The following is an 18545-nucleotide window of genomic DNA, read 5'->3' on the forward strand; positions in this document are numbered from 1 at the left end:
ACGGCTAAGATTTAACTTTTGCAGTTAACAACAAGCTTCATTACTTCAGCTGGTCTGAGGGATTCCTCAGCTCCACCCAATGAGGTTTAAATCAACCGAACATCATCTCTGCCACAGAAATGTTTGTATACATAAAACTCAATTTTACACATCTATTCCTGGACTGTCTATTGTCGTGATTTAATTAATTCTATTATCATGTAGTGTGACAAAGAAGGTAAAAACATCCCAATGCTTCCTTGCACAGCAGGAAAAACAACCAATTGTACCCCCAGATTGCTGCCTCAGCAGCAACAACAAAGAGGAGCAGTCACATGCAAGATGTGGCGTTACTGTGATGCAAAGATGTAGGACAGATAATGCCAACCAGTCATATCGCCAATCACCATTTGCGAATAACTTTGTTGTCTAATATGTGGTATGGGGCATTTTGAACCCAGTCACAGCACTGTAGCGGTTAAGTTATGTGTCATTTCTTTTAAATAGTCAAACAGGAAATGTGCATTGAGCTTTTATAGCACCACAGTGACAGTAATCAGAAAACCACAATCAAATTGTTATGTTAATGCTTTCCCTCACAAGATATTTAAAAAAGTGTAAAGTGAATGCTGTCAAAAATTTGATTAAAAAAAAGAATAAATCCCACAAGCTTCTTTTTGTTTGAGTAAGATTCTCATGATCTTCTTCAAACATAATCTAAGACTTGCATAAATTATGTGGAACGGTTAATTCCAAATTCAAGAGCCTGATTTCCAGTCTTTCATTGTTTTGGTATCAAAGTTAAGACACATAAGTGGTAAACTCAATCTTAACCAATCAAACATTGAAGAAATAGAGTAAAAGCAATCTTTGTATGATCCAAAATGTCTCACTTTTTTCACACTCAAATTCATCCGTCGGGCTGGACTGAACAACAAACACGCTTCTTTCATTAAGCGTAAATGTCTTCGTACGTCTTTTCTTTTTATAATCAAGTGAGGTGTTTCTCAGTTATTGTCTATCCTCCAGTCAACAGCATACTCATCCATACAATATTAACTATATCTGTGACATTCTCAGTGCTTTTGTCAGAACAAAGCCAGTATAATAATGGAAAAAAATGTCATCCATTTAAAAGCTCAAAATGTACTGTAAACAATGGCAGGAAAGCGGTGGGGGCTGCAGAGGGCTTTGTTTCAACAGAAGCCACCCTGATGCAATTGACGGTTGGCCCTTTAATGTTTGCAGTTTCTTACTGGCTGCTCTCCTCTCAACAAAATGCTTGGGCAGTCATCTCACTCATGTTTTTACTCTAAAATTAGCCTCGGAGTGCAGCAAGCTGTCAGTGCTGATTCAGTCGGACAGGCACAGCTCAGATGTATTCATTTTCTCATACAGGAGAAAAGTGCTTTTTCAGGTTTCACTACACCCCACTCTGCCTATATTCCTGTGCATCAGGGTCCTTTTGAGAAGCCGGTTTTTATTTACCAGAAGAGATTTTGAAGAGATTTATCTCCTGTGCCAAGAGACAGATGCAAAAAAGTAAGCCTGGCCCCTCAAACATCATGTTTAGCGCTCTGAAGACAAGACTTACTTAATACTTAATAAACGTTTTTCTCTTTTTACCACAGTCAGACCTTATGAAAGTGCTGTATGGCCTCACGATTTACATTTTACTCAGTAATTATCTGTAAAGAGGACTTAATAAGTTCCCCCTTGAGTACACACAAGGTGAGCGTTACTATGGAGACGCAGAGTGCTCCTCTGTGCTCCGTGGCTCTGCAGCCTGCTCCATTGTGGCGAGAGACAACAGCTGTCTTTACCTTTGGCAGGCAAACAGGCTCATTAAGGGCGGCCATGTTTGTTTTTGTGCCCGATACCTAGCCCTAAGCAAACACTGCCATATCTCCACTCCGCAGCCCTCGCGGTCTCAACATTTCCTTCCCTATTGTGGAGGTAGGCCCTGGCACGTTGAGCCCTGCTGTATGTTCATTTTTACTCCCGAAAGCTCTGGCCGAGTTGCCAGTGGCTCTCAAAGAATGCGTGCTTAATTGAGAAATTTAGTCGAGGTCGGAGCTGACGAAATGCTGAAATTCAGCTAGCACACACAGCTGGGATGCAATGAATGTCGAGTATGCGTTACATACATAATATCAGACATTATAATGCCTGATATCACTTCTTGTGGTCTGGCACAAGAAAGCCTTCCTTGTTTGTTGTGCCGTCGATGTGATAAAGGCGTCATTATTACGGCTAACAGTAAAGTCTGCAGTGAAAGGTTTCATTGGCATATTTTCTCCGCTCTCAGCACTGTCTGTGGCTTGAGCGACAAGGCAGGTCGGATTCATAACGCTTTGACAAAAATCCCATTTAAAAGGGAAAATGGCATTGAATGTCATTCCATTACTGCAGACAGCAAACATGGGAACACTCTAACCCGGAAGGCATTCACATTAACTTATACAAAATAGCAGAAAGACTATTTTTTGGCTCTCCTTTAACATAATGTACCGCACTTGGAGTGTTTTCAGCCGGAGCATTTCAAGAGTAGCCTTCCAAAATGTACTCACTTATTTGATTTCATCCCTTTTCACCATTTGTCAAGCCCAAAGTCACAATGCATTGTGAAATGAGTTCTTAATGTGGAGTAATGAGGCTGTCATGGCAAAGCAGTCTCTGCTTGTTTGAATTTGACTCATGTCGTAGATTCAATTAAATCAGCTGAAGTCAAGCTGGCCCCAGGCCAGATCGGTAATGGGTGACCTCATTCAAACAATGCTCTGACATACTGAAACAATAAGAGGAAGGGCCTTGAGTCAGTTGCAAACTCCACTCAAAAGCGATAAGGTAGAAAAATTACAGTGAAGTCACCAAAGTGTTTGAAAGACTCATGTAGTCATGTGTCTTCAGGGTCGTTGTTGTTTTCTAAAATATTTTTGCTGCCACAGTTGTTGCTTGTGTAACATGTCATTGGACAAGCTGATTGTGTCATTAAAACCACAGTCCTAATGGAGAGCAATAATACTCAGAATGCACTTGGAGCAACATGGCAAAAGCAATATTTCACCGTAAATCAAAGGTAAACATCCCTATTGCAAATACACTAAAGCACATATGCTGTGTGAACTTTGATCCCACTTCCTTTGCCTATAATAACTGGAAACAAAATAGCTCGAGCTTTAGAGATAAAACTACCTAACAGATTTTAAACACAGCTGGCCCACCTCTTCTCTTGAAGGTTTACTTGTCCTCAGAAGTCTAAACTGATTTATTTGGATGTTGAAATGCCTGGAATCTAAATCATGACACAAACACTCCCAAGGCTATGTAAACAACCTTTCCACTTCCAGTCTACAACCATGCTGTCTGAGCAATAACTTGAGTGCCAAGGGCAAAAGCACTTCTCACTTTTGGAAGGGTCTCCAATGTCGCACAGTTATTAAGAGAAGGTGCTCCCCAGTTTGTATAAAAGGACATAGATATCGCTAAAAGGCATATCCTACCTCTACTGTCAATGTTCAATCAATTATGTTACTTATTTTAAGGAACATTTACCATTTATTACGTGTAAATTTACAGTTTGGAAAGACAGAGACATCCTGAGTGCTTTGTAGAATAAACAGAAACGAGGTAACAACGTCAAATCGGAACATCTTGTTTTACTCACTCTTGTTTCTCTATTCACCAGGGCCAGCAGTTACAGTAAACAGATAAAGGAGCACACACACACACACACACACACACACACACACACACACACACACACACACACACACACACACAGTAACTGCATCTCATTAAGCTGCATTCCCTCTGGCCCTTATTCCATTAGAAATTAAAACTTGGGACAATTAGTTGCAGATTGGTCTCAGCTCAGTGCACTATAGTCGCACTCTCAAGGCTCCGAGATGACTTAATTACAGGCTCATCTGAAAACTGTGCGACGGTTCTGTGCTGCAACAAACTGTGAATAACTGGAGTGACGGTCAGACACACCAACAGTGGCGCATGTAGATGCAGCCGCTGGTAGCTCCCATGAACTTTGCTACAATTTTGTTTTAATTTGATGTCTTTTTGTGTTTCTTACTGGAGCGCGTGTCTCATATGACAGTATGAGATACAGTCGCCAATACCGGAGAGGGAAGCATGTGTATTGGATAAAGTACAGAAGACCTCACCACCCACGACTTCTGCCAACCAGCCAGACGAAAACGCCACTGACTACCCGAGAGCTGAAATTGAAGCTAAGCTAACCCAGCTAGGACCTAATATTCCACTCGGCTACTCAGCCTACTCCTGGCTGTCTGATGTCTGGTCGCAGGAAAATAAGATGGAGGAAATAAGACTTCAGGCTAACCCAACAATGGGAGGTCGGTGAATGTTGTGGTGACATATTGACAGACCTGGCTCCATCCTGACATCCCGGATCAAGCTGCACTTGTCGGAGGACTCCAATGGGATGAGAGGAGGCGGACTTTGTGTTCGCATCGATGATGCTTGGTGCACAAACATAGTCAAAGTTGATATGATGTTTACAGTCCTCCTGATGCCGATACAAAAGATGTACGACATCACTGTTTTTGTTTTGTGTTGTGTGTGTCATGTTTTCTTGGGTAGTAAATGGGCTGGAACTGCGTTTCGTTGTTCAACCTTGTGTTGCATAGTGACAAATTATCCTTGAATCCTTAACAATGGGTGTCAGCCAGCCACCAGGGGACAATCAAGATGGTTTGGCTTCACTTTTGGGGAGCGGTCATGATGCCGCTGTATGTGCATTCTGCATTTGCCCGATGCACTGAATTCAGGTGAAGAAGAAGCTATTTTAAGTCTTATTTTGATGCAAAGACTTGTTAATAAGCGTGAGTGTAGCGTAGCACAACACGGAAGTGAAAGCAGTGCTCTGTTGTATATATTTCTGAGTCAAAAGTTTCGGTACAATTTTAATTTGCCTCGAGGAAATGCACTGGAAACAAGGACCGGTCTCTTTTTGATGCAAATATTTGCACATTAGCAGGAATGTGGCACAACATGAAGGGAAAGCAGTGCTCTGTCTATTTAAACGTAAAAGTGCAGTAAAAATATGTTGTCCCTCGAATCAATAAATTATTTGCAATAAATAATATTGATCAAAATATTTTTCATAATCATGTTGGCTATAATCATGCAGCTCTTACGCAACATGTTAGTCCAAAACTGCTGATCTGTGATCATTTCTACCAAAGGAAACGGGGTGAGAGAGGCTAATGTTCAACTGTTGCTGAGAGCACTTGTTTCCTTGTTTGGGAAACTGTTTGGTACTTCACTCTTTTAGTCTTGGTTTGTCACTAATATTACTCTATATATTACAATTCTATAGCACTCTATGTATCAGTGCAGCCCCATTCAGTGACAACCCCCGAATGAAGTATCTCAGCATCACTACAACTTAGTTCCATGGACAGAGTGAGCACAGAAAGCAAGGTATTTGATCAAAATCCTTAAGGAACACAGATAACAAATTAGTTTTTTATCTGCTTCATCACTCTGCTTATGACAAGGACGAAAAGCACATTTTTTTCCGTAATTGAACAAACTCTAGTTTATGTAACGACTGACCGTTCTGCCCTTCAAGCCGGAGAGAGAGAGAGAGAGAGAGAGAGCGATTTGATTGCTCCATGTACTTGTCACGTGACACCATGTCCCATTATATTGTGATGTTGTCATAGGAGGAGAGGAAATGAAATGCCTTGAAGCTATATGGGAAGTGTGTGTGTGTGTGTGGTTGGATAGTGGGGGATTCAGAGGTGTAAAAGTGAGTGTATATGACCCTGTGTGTGAGTGCAGGGTTCAAAATTTGTTTGAAACTTGTGCAGCTCTAATTGGGCAACTTGGGATTTTTGTGATATCGCCTGCGATATCGCTATTTACACACTTCACCACCTAATGACAGCACTGTGCAATTAGATGATGATTATTGCAATATCAGCAGCAATACAGGAGGGGTATCCAGATGCTAAAAAATGTAAGCACCTTCAACTTGTATCGTCCGGGTCCGTAACACAGGTTTTTAAAAATCTGTTGACCTTGACGACAAAATAAAATGAAGCATATGTATGGTAATAAAACGATTTTACAGTGATTGGCAACCATTGCAGCCAACTAAACAGGAAACGATACACGTATGTGTCAAAATGACCCTGACTTCAAACTGACACAAGCAGCTGAACAACTTCCCTGTTGTTCTCTTGCTTAGTTTTTTGTCGCTGCTTCCTAACCTGCCCATAATCACAAAAAACAAAACCACTGAGACAAAGAGCCACTGACAGCCATTAGCTGCCTCAACTCTTAAAAGCTTCTAGTTCTGCTGATAATCATCACGCTACTTGAATGCTTTGAATATTGCTCAGTTTTGCATTTTGCTACATTTTTATGCAAATGCCTGATGGTGTATAAGCTGTTTGAAAGCTTGTTATACGTCCCTATGACGCACTATGCCTTTATCTCCTCTTTGTCTGAATAATGATAACTCATAAGACCTCTCGTGGCTCTGAAGAGGTTGATGAGGTACATGAGTTCAGAGACACACATTTACATGAATACTGTTTATTATGTGTGGCTTGTGTCTATGATAATACTGTTATCATGTGTACTCTTAGCATAGGAATCAAATCGTTCCATAATACACTTTCTTCAATGACTCAAACGGCGCATACTGTAGGATAAGATTTTATGAGTGGCACTTAAGATGCACAGGAGATATATGCATATGGCTTCTATTTGGTTGGTGTTATAATTTCTTTCATGTGTTCTATTTTTTGTACAGGGGATTTTTTTTGCTAAAACCACCAGGCGTGAGAAAGATAGTAGGGGAAACACTGCGTTCAACTCAATGAGTTAGAATCTAAACCTGCTTTTCATCCAGTCTTCAAACCAGTAGTTTCTTGAGTTTATGGTGGGAGGCAGCTGGTGCTTTTGCTCTAAAACTGTACTGTATTATTTTACACCCCTGATATTTACACACACATTCTATATATATATATATATATAGAGAGAGAGAGAGAGAGAGAGAGAGAGAGAGAATCTGGAGTTGCTGTCATAATCCAAGTAATTAACTAACTAAGTGTGTGTATGTAAACAGGTGGACTGTTTTACACTTGGTGAAAGCCGAATCTAGATTCTTAGAAAGGGAAACATTTCTCAGTTCTTAAGAATGGAAAAATTGGGGACAGTGAGCTATGAAAGAAGCTGTTGTTGTTTCTTTTTTTTTTTTTTTTCAACAAGTCACCGTGTCAGTTGAGAATTTCCTTTGTGTGTGTCTCTGTGTTCAGGGGACGTTGCATGAATGGGCAGTCAGCATTTAGGATTCAAAAGAAAACAGCAGCCTGAGCTCCTGTCTGTGTGAAAACCAAGGCTACGGTGCTCTGTATCAAGTGCCATTGTTTTGGTAATAGTAAACCTGGGGCACTTGCCAGGAGGCATTAGTCATTCATCTAACAAGTTCCACAATGCAAACCACAAAGTGCTCCACTGTCAACTTCCTCTTATTGAATTCTGAGCATATAAGCACATTTCCACATATCTTACAGCGAGGCATAAACTTTTCTGAAGACTGGCTACCTGAAGTATGGCTGCCATGTTTGTTTATTTGTCCGCTTCCCTGACAGGAAGCCAGCTCATTTGGAAGCATGCTGGGTTTTTTTGTGAGTGAGGGAGAGAATGAAGAGAGAGAAGAAGGGAGGTGGCGGGTGAAAGGCGGATAGGCGGGGATTAGGGCGGAGTGCAAATTTTCAGCAGGCCAGGCATACGACATGATCTCTAATTACCCACAAAGCACTGTGTAACCCGAGCCGCAGATTAGGCTGCATTATCAGGCTTAATAAAACATGACCATCTCTCAGTTTTCACTCCCTTTCCCTGCCCGGCTGCTGCAAACATTTGTTCCTAGTTATGACATTCCCAATGCCTTTGCTAAGTAACTGGCCTATCTGTACCCGTTGTTGCAGATTAACAGCAACAGGTACAGATTTGTTGCTTTTCTCTGATAGTAAACAGAGTATCATTGTGGTTTGGACTGCTGGTTAAACAAACGCATGACCTGAAAACGTCCCCTTGGGTTTTAAGAAATTGTCATTGTCAACATTTTTATTTTATTTTTGTGTTCTATGGATTATATAAAAAGTGGCATGGGGAAACTTTCTGGAAAGACATGTTGCAGTGTAATCATTTTTTAATGGTCATTTTTCAATACATCTCAATTGAATTCTTCTGGCAGCAGAAATCTCAGAGATGGATTTCTTGAACACCGTGGTAAATAAAACCATACAAGTGTAAGAACGTTTGTTTTTGTAATTTGGGTGAAATTACCCTTTAAGTCACCCCTTTGATTAAAAAAGTCAAGAGCATGCCCTCTTCTGCTTTCACATACAGTACACTCTGATCTGATTCTATACTGGGTGCATACAGACGTGACACACACACACACACACACACACACACACACACACACTGCTACTTTATGACTTGCACCTGTATCTTTACAGTGTGGAACTGTTACTGTAACTGAAGTAAAAGATCTGAAAACTTCTTCCACCACTGTTAAGGTGCCAGCAACACACACCAAAACCGTGCACACACACACACACACACACACACACACACACACACACACACACACACACACACACACACACACACACATACACATATACTTGCTTGGTTCATGTGGGTTGTGCCAGTAAGTGCTGCTTTAGGCTATGGTTGTTCACTACTGTCTACCGTGTTATTAACAATTCTATATAAAGATCCGCTCAAGTTTTCCTTTCCTGTGTGTTAACAACCCTTCCGAGCTGCTATGAGGTTTTTGAAGCCTAGTTGAGAGAGAGAGACGGAGTCCTCGACAGCACAACACCATTAACCGTATGTCATAATTTCCAAAATCCTACTTTTCTTCCCTCCGTTTGTTTTTCTTAGCGACATCACTCATTGTCATGGCTCGTGGCCAGCTTGAGACTAAATAGGTCGACAACACAAAGAGAAGGCCTAGTTCTCTCGCTTTCCCTTCTTTTTCTCAACCCACAAGTCTCCTCTAACCTCTATACCTCTTTTTTTCTTTAACAACATCTATCTCTATTTTACTTCTCTTTCCATAACTCCGCAGCATACGCGACTCTTTTTTTTTCTCTGGGCGATTCTTAAACCATAGATAATAGCATTGCAAGACCTAAAACCATGGTATTACCACTGTACTTTCTGTCACACTTCTCTCTCTGCCCATTGTGAATGATCATGAAGCTCATCATTAGCTCTCAAAGAGGAAGAATGAGCCACAGTTTGATTACCTCGGTGGCTCTGTGGGCTCCCGCAGTCTCTGCTGACTGAATTGGACGCAGACGATTACAGCCTTGCACAGGCAATTATATCTGCCTGCTAAATATGTCACACATAATAAACACATGCTCCTGACAGACAAGGGACAAGTGGAGACAGTCACAGCTGGGGAAAGAGGAAAGAGAGCATATTCAGGTGCATATGGATTCATCAACCCTGTCTTTCTCAAGTGGAAACCTCTCACAATCCAAATGAATGCATGTCAGTGAATTAATGACAGACACCAGTGCTCAGGAGAGAAGTCAAAGATCTGCTAACAAATGGCGACCCTAAAAAAAAGTATTCTGATTGAAAATCTATCTCCCAAAATAATTAGATTCATCTACAGGCACACAAAAATACTCTATATTCATGCTTTGTACTCTGGTGGCTTTCTGATCATTCTACTTTATGTGTACTGTTTATGTGTTAGTCTGGGCTTGGACCATTAATTGAAGTTTCATGTGGGCTCCGTGCCATCAGGCCGCAGTGCAAACATGGCACTGACCTCAGGCCGATAATATTTGTAAAGGGTATTCAGTGAAAACAAGGGAGGGAAAGAGCCTTAAATCCCTGGCAAGGAGTTTATACCATGGGCCATGTTGTTTGCACAGGACATACCTCAGGAAGCTGGGACAACTGGGAATGTTTGTCCAGCTTCCAGCCCCTTCTATGCATGTATACTTACATACAGTGCATATACAGCACAGTGCATACATACACACAGTACACATGTACATTCATACATACATCAAGTACATAAAGTAGGCCTGAAGCAGGCATGCTGTATTTATATACTAACGCTGTGATTATTGATTATTTTATTTGAGATGAATCTGTTGATGATTTGGTAGTCAATAAAATGTGACGACACGTCCTAGAGTCCAAGTTCAACAGTCAAAATTCAAAGATACAAAATTACAATTATATATAACAGAGAAACATTTTCTGTCTAGTGACGAATGAATCGACTTATCATCTCAGCACTTAAACATACATACAGTGTACATACACATGGCACTCGTATAGTACACTCCTTCCTATTTGTCTACATGTGTTTACCTTTAGCACTGAAACTGGGCTCTGTACGAGCTTAGATGCACAATATCTGCGGTGTATTGTATATTATAGCTTTCCCTATCGTGCTCTGGAAGGGGTTTCCTTTGTTTTCTACTGCTTATAGAAAAACTAAAATTGGGGGTTACTTTGAGGTCTCATGTTAAAAAAAAACATGATGGGACAGCTCAAAGCTCCAATAATCCTGTCAGCGCAATTTAGTTTAAACCACTAGACAGACATACAGATAGATATGCTGCATTGTTTGCACATCAATTTCACCATGTTGTCACGTGTGTCTTTCCTTCTGAGTGTTTACAGCCATTAACAAACATAATCAACATTAAACTAAACACCCAGGGGCCCACTCTGGAGCAGGTGCTGGTGCTGTTTCTTTTTCTTTCTTCTTCTGCAGTAAGAATGAGAATGCCATCGCACAGCCCCATGGGAAGGCCCGGGCTGACTAATACAAGCACACTGCAGTGGGGCTGCTGGTCTTAATTATGGTAACAGACGCCGAGGGGGATGCACTGGTACCCACCAACGAGGAAGTAGCTTAGCACTGCCAGGGCCAATAATTAGCACATGGGTAGCCCTCCACATACACATACATTGATACTGAAACTGTCATATCCTACATCAAACACAAATGCTGCATTTAACGGCCAAACAACAAGACAGAGAATTTAAATGGTGAAAAAGTCATTCATGGTCCTGTGTGTGGTGTTACAGCATCTTGTGGCCTGTTGCCTTTCATCAATAATCACGTCTGTTTGTATCTATCAGAACAAAAAATCCCCCGAAAAAAGTCACAAAAAACAGATGTAGACACCTTTTGGTTGGGAAAATTACTTTTTACACAGATTCACCTAGGTTAAATATACATCACACATATATATACGCACATATATATTGCAAGAAATCTCTGTGCCATATGCAGGCTATGTGACTCTACCAATGTCAGAGCCAATTCCAGTTTTATTGAAATGATTTCAAATGGTCGGAATCCCTATTAAAAATGTCCTCCGTGTGTTGGGGCAGGGAGAATATGATTTAGTGGCTGTTTTTGCTCTGCCCCTGCTCGCTGTGTGTCACAGGCCCTTACTGTGGTATGCATGGCCTTCCTCTGCACTGGGCTATGAAAGCAATTGTGATTGTGATTCTGTAGTCAGCAAAACGCTTGAATGGTCCCGAGTTAGCCTGCACAGACACACACATGCACAGATACACACACACACACACACACACTGGGCCACTGATTACTTCAACCCATTTGACTCTCACTCATCCTCTGATTCTCCCTTTCTCTCTCTCTGTCACAAACCACAGAGTTTGTCATTAGCTAATAGCGACAGCGCAACTCAACATGAACATTAGGTATAGTCAGCATTACGCCGACTGGTTAATTTGTCAGCCATGTGTAAGTACTCGAGGGACTAAAAATACCCCTTACATTTAGCCAACACTAACAACAAATGTCTGTGTTTATTCAAGAGCTTATTTCACTCGACGATGATCAGTTGATGGCAACCGACTGAATATGTTAATATAAAGTAATCATACAGTACACCAAGGCAGTCCTGTAATAAAAAATAAAACTGAGATAAGGTATTCAAATGAAGTACATCGTACCCCATCTTATCAGAGGCAGAGGAGACCTCCAACTAACAAAGCCAGCTCTTCAGTCATGTCTTATCTCAGCAGATATCAGTTGTTGGGAGGATATATGAGCTGGGTGGGGCCTGGGTGTTCAAACACAGGGCCTACTCTCTTTGCACTCTATGCTATTGCCATACTGTATGCAGCACCTCACCTCAGCAGCAGTCAGCACTGTTTGATTAAGGTATTCAAATAAAGGAGCAGACACTGTGTTCCCATCTCACAGAGCAAACTAAAAGTGTCAGACAAACAACAATTACAGCCGTACATGTTGTGTATGACAAAATGCATCTTTATACTTTGGATGTTGTCTACAACATGATAAAGTATGAATTTGTGCAGTATTTGCACGGTATATATGAGTAATATGTGAACCATGCAGCAGTGTAAGGCAGCAGACACCATTAAAACATGGCACAGTCAGAGCACAGAACGGTTATAATGGTATTATTCTCTGTCATTTCTCCTCGGCTGTGGGAGAGCAGCACAGTAATAAAAGACACGTAACTCAGTGAAATGAAATGAGTATTGAAAGTATTGAAGTAGAAATCTTCAGGGTTATTTATGGATCTTTCTGAATCATCTTACCCTTGAAGTACCTTCTCTGTTCATTTTATGCATCTCTTTCTTTGCATTCTTCACCTTTTTATTTTTTTTACAGTGCTGAACTTCCCAGTGATTACAGTCTTAGTACAAATTTGTTTGGCCAGCAGAATGATTCATGTTTATTAAGGACCAGTCGATGACACATTTTGGCTGGGAAAGGGTTCACATTTCCTCCTTGCAAAATGTGACAACAGTGCCAAAGTAACGGAAATGATCCACACAGTGATCAGTGATCACAGTAATTATCAGCACATTGAATTCGGTTAAAGAAATAGTACATCCAGGAGCATGCATGCACATAAACTAATAGGAATTAAATAAGTCTCTGCTCCAAACGAGCAGTGTGACACAGGCTGAAAGCATGAGCAGTACACGTGTTCTCTGGAAGTCACATAAACTTGATAATTACTCAAACTAGGCTTGTGTTGGTGCAGAGTAGACACAAAATAGGCTTGCAAATAAACAGACTATAAAGAGCTAAAATACCAGCACGTGCTCATTTCATCCAATTAAGCGTGTGTGTAAATCAGATTAACACTGTTAATTTCACAGCAATAAAAGGAGAGACATTTTCACAGGCTCTGCATTTCAGACAGGGATGCTGAATCAGCTGGAAAGGAATAACAGTGCTAAATGCCAAATTGCAATCATCTCAACAAAAGGTTCTTCTTCTTATCTTTTCAAATAATATTATCCCAAAAGAATGTTCTCAAGATAAACGATAGAAGGCAATAAACTGAACAACAAATTAAGTTACAAACTAAAATATCCGTTTGAATATGCAAAGTATAAGCCCATAAAAACATTTGACCCGAATGCTGTGATAAGCCTTTTGCCTCCATGCTGCTTCAGAAAGAGACCTGAGCAGAATGTGACCAACCATGGCTGTCGGAGATGATTAGCAGCGGGGCAGATCTGATCCGTAGATACAGAACCTACATAACAAATCAGATGTCTCTATGGTGCCACAGCCAGTTGAGACAAGCATTTGAGAAGAGGAACTTGACCCTGTGCACCGTGTTAACAGGACACCAAGTGACCCCCTTCTGCTCCCGGGCCTCATTTGCATTGCTAGTGAAGGTAGTTAGTGTTACACATGTGATGATAGCAAATTATACCTCCCCTTGTGGAAAGAGTGCCCACTCCCTCAAGGAAAGGGAGTGGAGGGATTTCAATAATTCAAAAGAACACTTGTAATTTTGAGGGGCGCCACACTTTTGTATCGGTGACAGTAGTTGGTGTCACTTTCTCCCTTTGTGAAAGCACTTTATATCGTTTTATTTCTACTGGCTTTGTTTCCAGGATTCATGCAGTGTGTGTGTGTATATCAGCATATTCTTCAGATTATCCGCATGGAGGATGATCCTTATTCATTTGACCTAAAAAAAAAATAAATAAATAAAAGATAGCCTGTGCAGAGGAGACAGTTATATGAGTCTATTTGTGTGTCACAGGTGTAAACCTGCCTCATCAGTGAATGTTTCATACAGACTTTATTCCATCTGTGATCGGATGAGAGTCACTAAATAAAACTGTGTCCCGATTGCTTTTGTTTCCGTCTTTCGCACTTGAACAAGCTTTCCGCTACCAAACCATGAGCAGAGATTATTGTTGCACCATTTTATTAAGCTCTCAATTGGGAGATGATCTTTTCAGTTGATAAACGGAATGTTCCGTTCGGTTACAGACACTTTCCATTGCCCACACAGAAAAAGACGAACATCCCCAACTCGTTCCCCTTCATTGTCATACCTGAAAGCTATCGTTGAAAGCAAGCCAAAGAACTCCAAATCATCTCTATCTACAGCAGCAGGTCGACATCCAGAGCCTTTTGATTTGCAATATTACCAACCACGGTAAGTGACGGCACCAAAGTCCAATTCAGTTATTGCAGATGGCTGAGATGTTGCAAACACTCGAGGAAGCTGTAAATCTCTTAATTTAACAGTTTAAAATAGTTTTCCTAGTGTTTCCACTGGGTATATATTGTGTTTGTGGAACTCAACACGACTTTTGCTGTGAGCTTATCTTACTTTGTGGTGTTTTTGATCTCTTATGGCAATACATCTAGAGATTTCTAGTGTTGCCCCATCCTTTGGTTATTTATAACAGGATTACTAAGCTCTGGTTTGTTGTTTGCAATGGGACGATGATTTTTTTTTTTCTAGTAAAATGTCAAACTACAAAATATTCATAATGTCATTTTAAATGCCACCTGCGCACTTGCAATGGAGTCAGTGCAGGTCACACGTCTAATGCTGCGGGGTGTCCAAACTGAGTGAGAAAAGAGTGATACATGTATACCAGCCGGACTCTGTAGTTTCTCTTTACAAAGTAATTAACAGTACATTACTGGCACACATCCATTTAATCGTTGAACTCCCAGCGGGAAAGCATGTAAACTATAAGAAATCATTGAGAGGGAAGATAATGTTGGAGCAGAGAGCAGAGTGGGGCAGTATGGATTCTATACAGCCTCTGGTATTCCACATCGGGTGGGACACTTAATGCCAGCTTTGTGCGAAATCACTACTGCACAATCTCACCGGGGAAATAACATAATAACTATGCTGGTTAGAGGAAAAAGAAAAGTTGAACCACACATTTTCTTTCAACAGCAAAACAGAATCATTGCAGGTTCCAGTCTAAAGTAACAGTGAAGACAAATGCTGCGTCCCGTTCCAGACTGAATTAAAACCAGTCCATCCTAGGAGCTCGGGCCACTTTATTTGCTGACACTTGACATGTTTTTGGATAGCTGTGTGTTTGGGGCAAGTGAGCGCCCGTGGATAAAAAAAAAAAGCAAAGCGTCCAAAAGCATGCGTTTGCATTGCGTAAATGTTGCAAGCTGTTATTGGCTCGCGTAAAGAGACAGGTGAGATAAGAGGCATTTCAACGCACGAGACAACACAGTTTGTTATTTACCTTGTTCGAGTGGTAATAGTCCAACGAGCTCAGACAACTTGGATCAGTCGGTAGGGAGCATGAACCCACATTTGCCGGGGGAGCAGGATAAAATCTCACGTCCATCTCAGGTTGTGCGAGACTGAAGGCATGAAATCACTTTCAGCGTCTTTGGCTCACTATCGTCTCAGCAAACACACAAGCGCCGAAGCAGGAGAGACCAAAAAAAAAGAAGAAAAAAAAGAAGTGGGGGAGTTTCACTGGGTACACTCTTCCCTCACATCCGTTCGCGCACCGAACTTCGGCACCAACTCTGGTGATGCGCAGTCCTCCTCGGAGCCTCGCACCGGGATGCGAAACACTCACTCACTCAAAACGGAGAGCACAAATTGCATGGATACACACGTGTTGGCCAAACTATCCCGTTGTTCCACAACAAATAAAAGCAAAACCTCCAACTTTGGTCCTCTCTGTTTAGATCTCTTTTTCAGCAGCCCATAAATGCGCAGCCTCTGTTTCCCCACTGTTCTCAGGACTCCATGCAGGCTTTGTTATGGAGGTGCATATTCTTGCATTGGTTCCAGTACAGAAGTGGTCGGACTTCCCTCTGCCATGCGACCTCTGCCGATAATAAACGGGAAAGAGGAACGGAGGGAGAAGGGGGAGGGGAGATTGGTGGCTGCCTTGGCAACCGCTCTCCTTTCTGCAACTGCGCGCTTCTGATTAGCTGGAAATGTAGTAGTGTGCACGGCTGTGCATTATAAAGCGCAATCTGCCTCCATCAGTGCTTCATAAAGGCTTCCATTTGGGTTATTGTGCCAAGGCGGATGGAAGGAGGTTGCACAGAGTCTCTCTGTAGTTCAACCATGTTTTTATGTATTTCTATTTTTCATTTGCAGGACAACAACCTGAATATCGACATCACCTTATTATACAAAACCTATCACAGCCTATAGCCTAAGGCGGTGAGCAAAATTCACTTGGATAGGCCTCTCATTTGACTCTAATGCCTATAAATAGGGTCAAGCAAAAGGACACTGCCAAATATGTCACTCTTAGTCCAGGCTTTTATAGAGTTTGACCAGTGCTAGGTTAGTTCAGATTACTGAAAAGTACATTTGTCTCCCGTTGTGCTTGCATTTGAAGTTTTTTGTGTTATTTTGATAAAAAAAGAAGAGCAAAAAATACACAAAAATGTCAAATTAAAGCCTTAATATCAACCTCACACAACAATGCAGAGCAGCTAACACTGATGACTCTTAAAATGTGTGCAGAACATAGTTTTCCAAGACGGAATATGTACAAAGGAGTTTAATCTTGTATTGCCCTACAGTTGCAAATGTGCATCGTGAGAAGCTGGGATTGTGAGTGCTGCCTCTGACAGCTCACTGAATGTGATGGATAGCACACCCTTGCCCTGTGATGTGCATGCACATTTGATGTTGAAATGGCCTATCCATGGGACCATTGTCTTTCAATCATGTCAAGGCAAAGTACAGAACAGAGCACATTTTCTGCTGCCTGGCGTTATTACTATGCCACAGTTTACAGCACAATCCATACACCCTGCCTGCACAGAAATATATGCTTTATCCTCCTGATGCCCTTCTGTTACCTAAGTTGATCTGTTTTTAGGATGCATCCGCATTAAAATGGTGATAATACATCCTCTTTATCAGTCCTAAACAGTAATGCAGACAGGCTTTCATTAGCTGAACCTGGATGTGAATAGAGGAGAATGTAACACCAACAAGGGTACAATTGTTTTTACACAAACTGTGACAGCAGCATCTGCCCACTGCTGCAGCTCTTATGTTCCCCCTTCAGAAATGTAAAAAGCTGGTCATTATTTCAGCAGGTCTATTATGTTACAGTGCAACCTCTATATTTTACAGTGGGGTCCTTTCGCTGTTAGGCACAGCCTGCCACTGTCCCAGGCCCAGCACGCGGAGGGTTAACCACATGGCCCGGTGCCATGGCTTCATGGGAATGGAATGTGGAGTGCTGTGTGTGCAGGGCTCCTTTCCCAGCATCCCTCACTGCCCAGGCGCATGCTAATGATCAGTATTATTGAGGCACAATTGATGGGCTAGCAACCAAACAAGAGAAACTAATTACTACTAAGGCTTTATTGTCCTTTAATTACTGAAGCTCTATGGCAATTAGTGCTGCACAAAGACACAGCTCTACTTTAATCTCAAATAAAATGTGATGCAGATGAAAAAATTTGGAAGATGAAAGGTAGATAAGATAATTTGGCTTTCGGTTCGTTCTGCAGAAACGATGACTGATTTGAGGAAAGTGTGGGAGAACAAAAGAACTGCTGAGGGTTGTGCTAATTTCAACCGAAAATCATTTCACAACAGAGTCTGCACGTGATACCTCTGTGACCTTGGAGAGCTAAATCAAACATAAAAAAAGTGAATGCTGAACAGATCTTTCCCAAAGTTACAATAGAGAACCGTAAAGCAAGCCTACAGTTTGTGATGTCATCAAATGATGTACAATTAAGAACTTTGTGGGGTCACGTTGATTCTTTTGCACCCACATGAGGATCATTTCATACCACAGAGCAAACTGTGCAAAGCAGGTATGAGCAGCTACAACTGTAGCATCCATGGTGGCTGTGTACATTCTTTAGAAAAATACAATTCATGTTATACATCACCTCAGGTTTCTAACTGACTGTATTTACTTGAACATTACTGTGATCTTTGACCAACTAAAGCCATGGTCTTAGGGTAAAAGCAAAAGGAAAACCTCTATCTGTATCCTTGTTTAACTTTATTTTTAATTGTGTCCATCTTTTCCACTGAGCAGTTACATCTTTCATTCTGAGAATTAAGCACAGTCTCACTTTAGTCCTGTTGCTTTGAGCAGGTGGGTGGACGCACCGATTGCATTCCCTTCAAACTATTTTGAAAGTATCGCAGCCTTTTTTAAACATCATTAGTCCCAATTTATGCCTCATTAAAGCAGTTCCAAAACACTGAGTA

At 41.3% G+C, this 18545-nt stretch overlaps 1 protein-coding gene across 1 annotated transcript in view; it reads right to left on the minus strand.

Moving 5' to 3' along the window:
* Positions 1-16244, minus strand: part of LOC142952714 (TOX high mobility group box family member 2-like) — a 73491-nt gene extending 57247 nt beyond the window's left edge. Inside the window, exon 1 of the mRNA XM_076094601.1 lies at positions 15571-16244. Within this exon, the coding sequence (XP_075950716.1) occupies positions 15571-15675 (105 nt within the window). The 5' untranslated portion in view covers positions 15676-16244. The remainder of the gene's footprint in view (positions 1-15570) is intronic.
* Positions 16245-18545: the final 2301 nt, after the last annotated feature.

Source organism: Anarhichas minor, unplaced genomic scaffold (genome assembly GCF_050575085.1).
Source record: "Anarhichas minor isolate MPS153535 unplaced genomic scaffold, ASM5057508v1 ptg000003l, whole genome shotgun sequence".
NCBI lineage: Eukaryota > Metazoa > Chordata > Actinopteri > Perciformes > Anarhichadidae > Anarhichas > Anarhichas minor.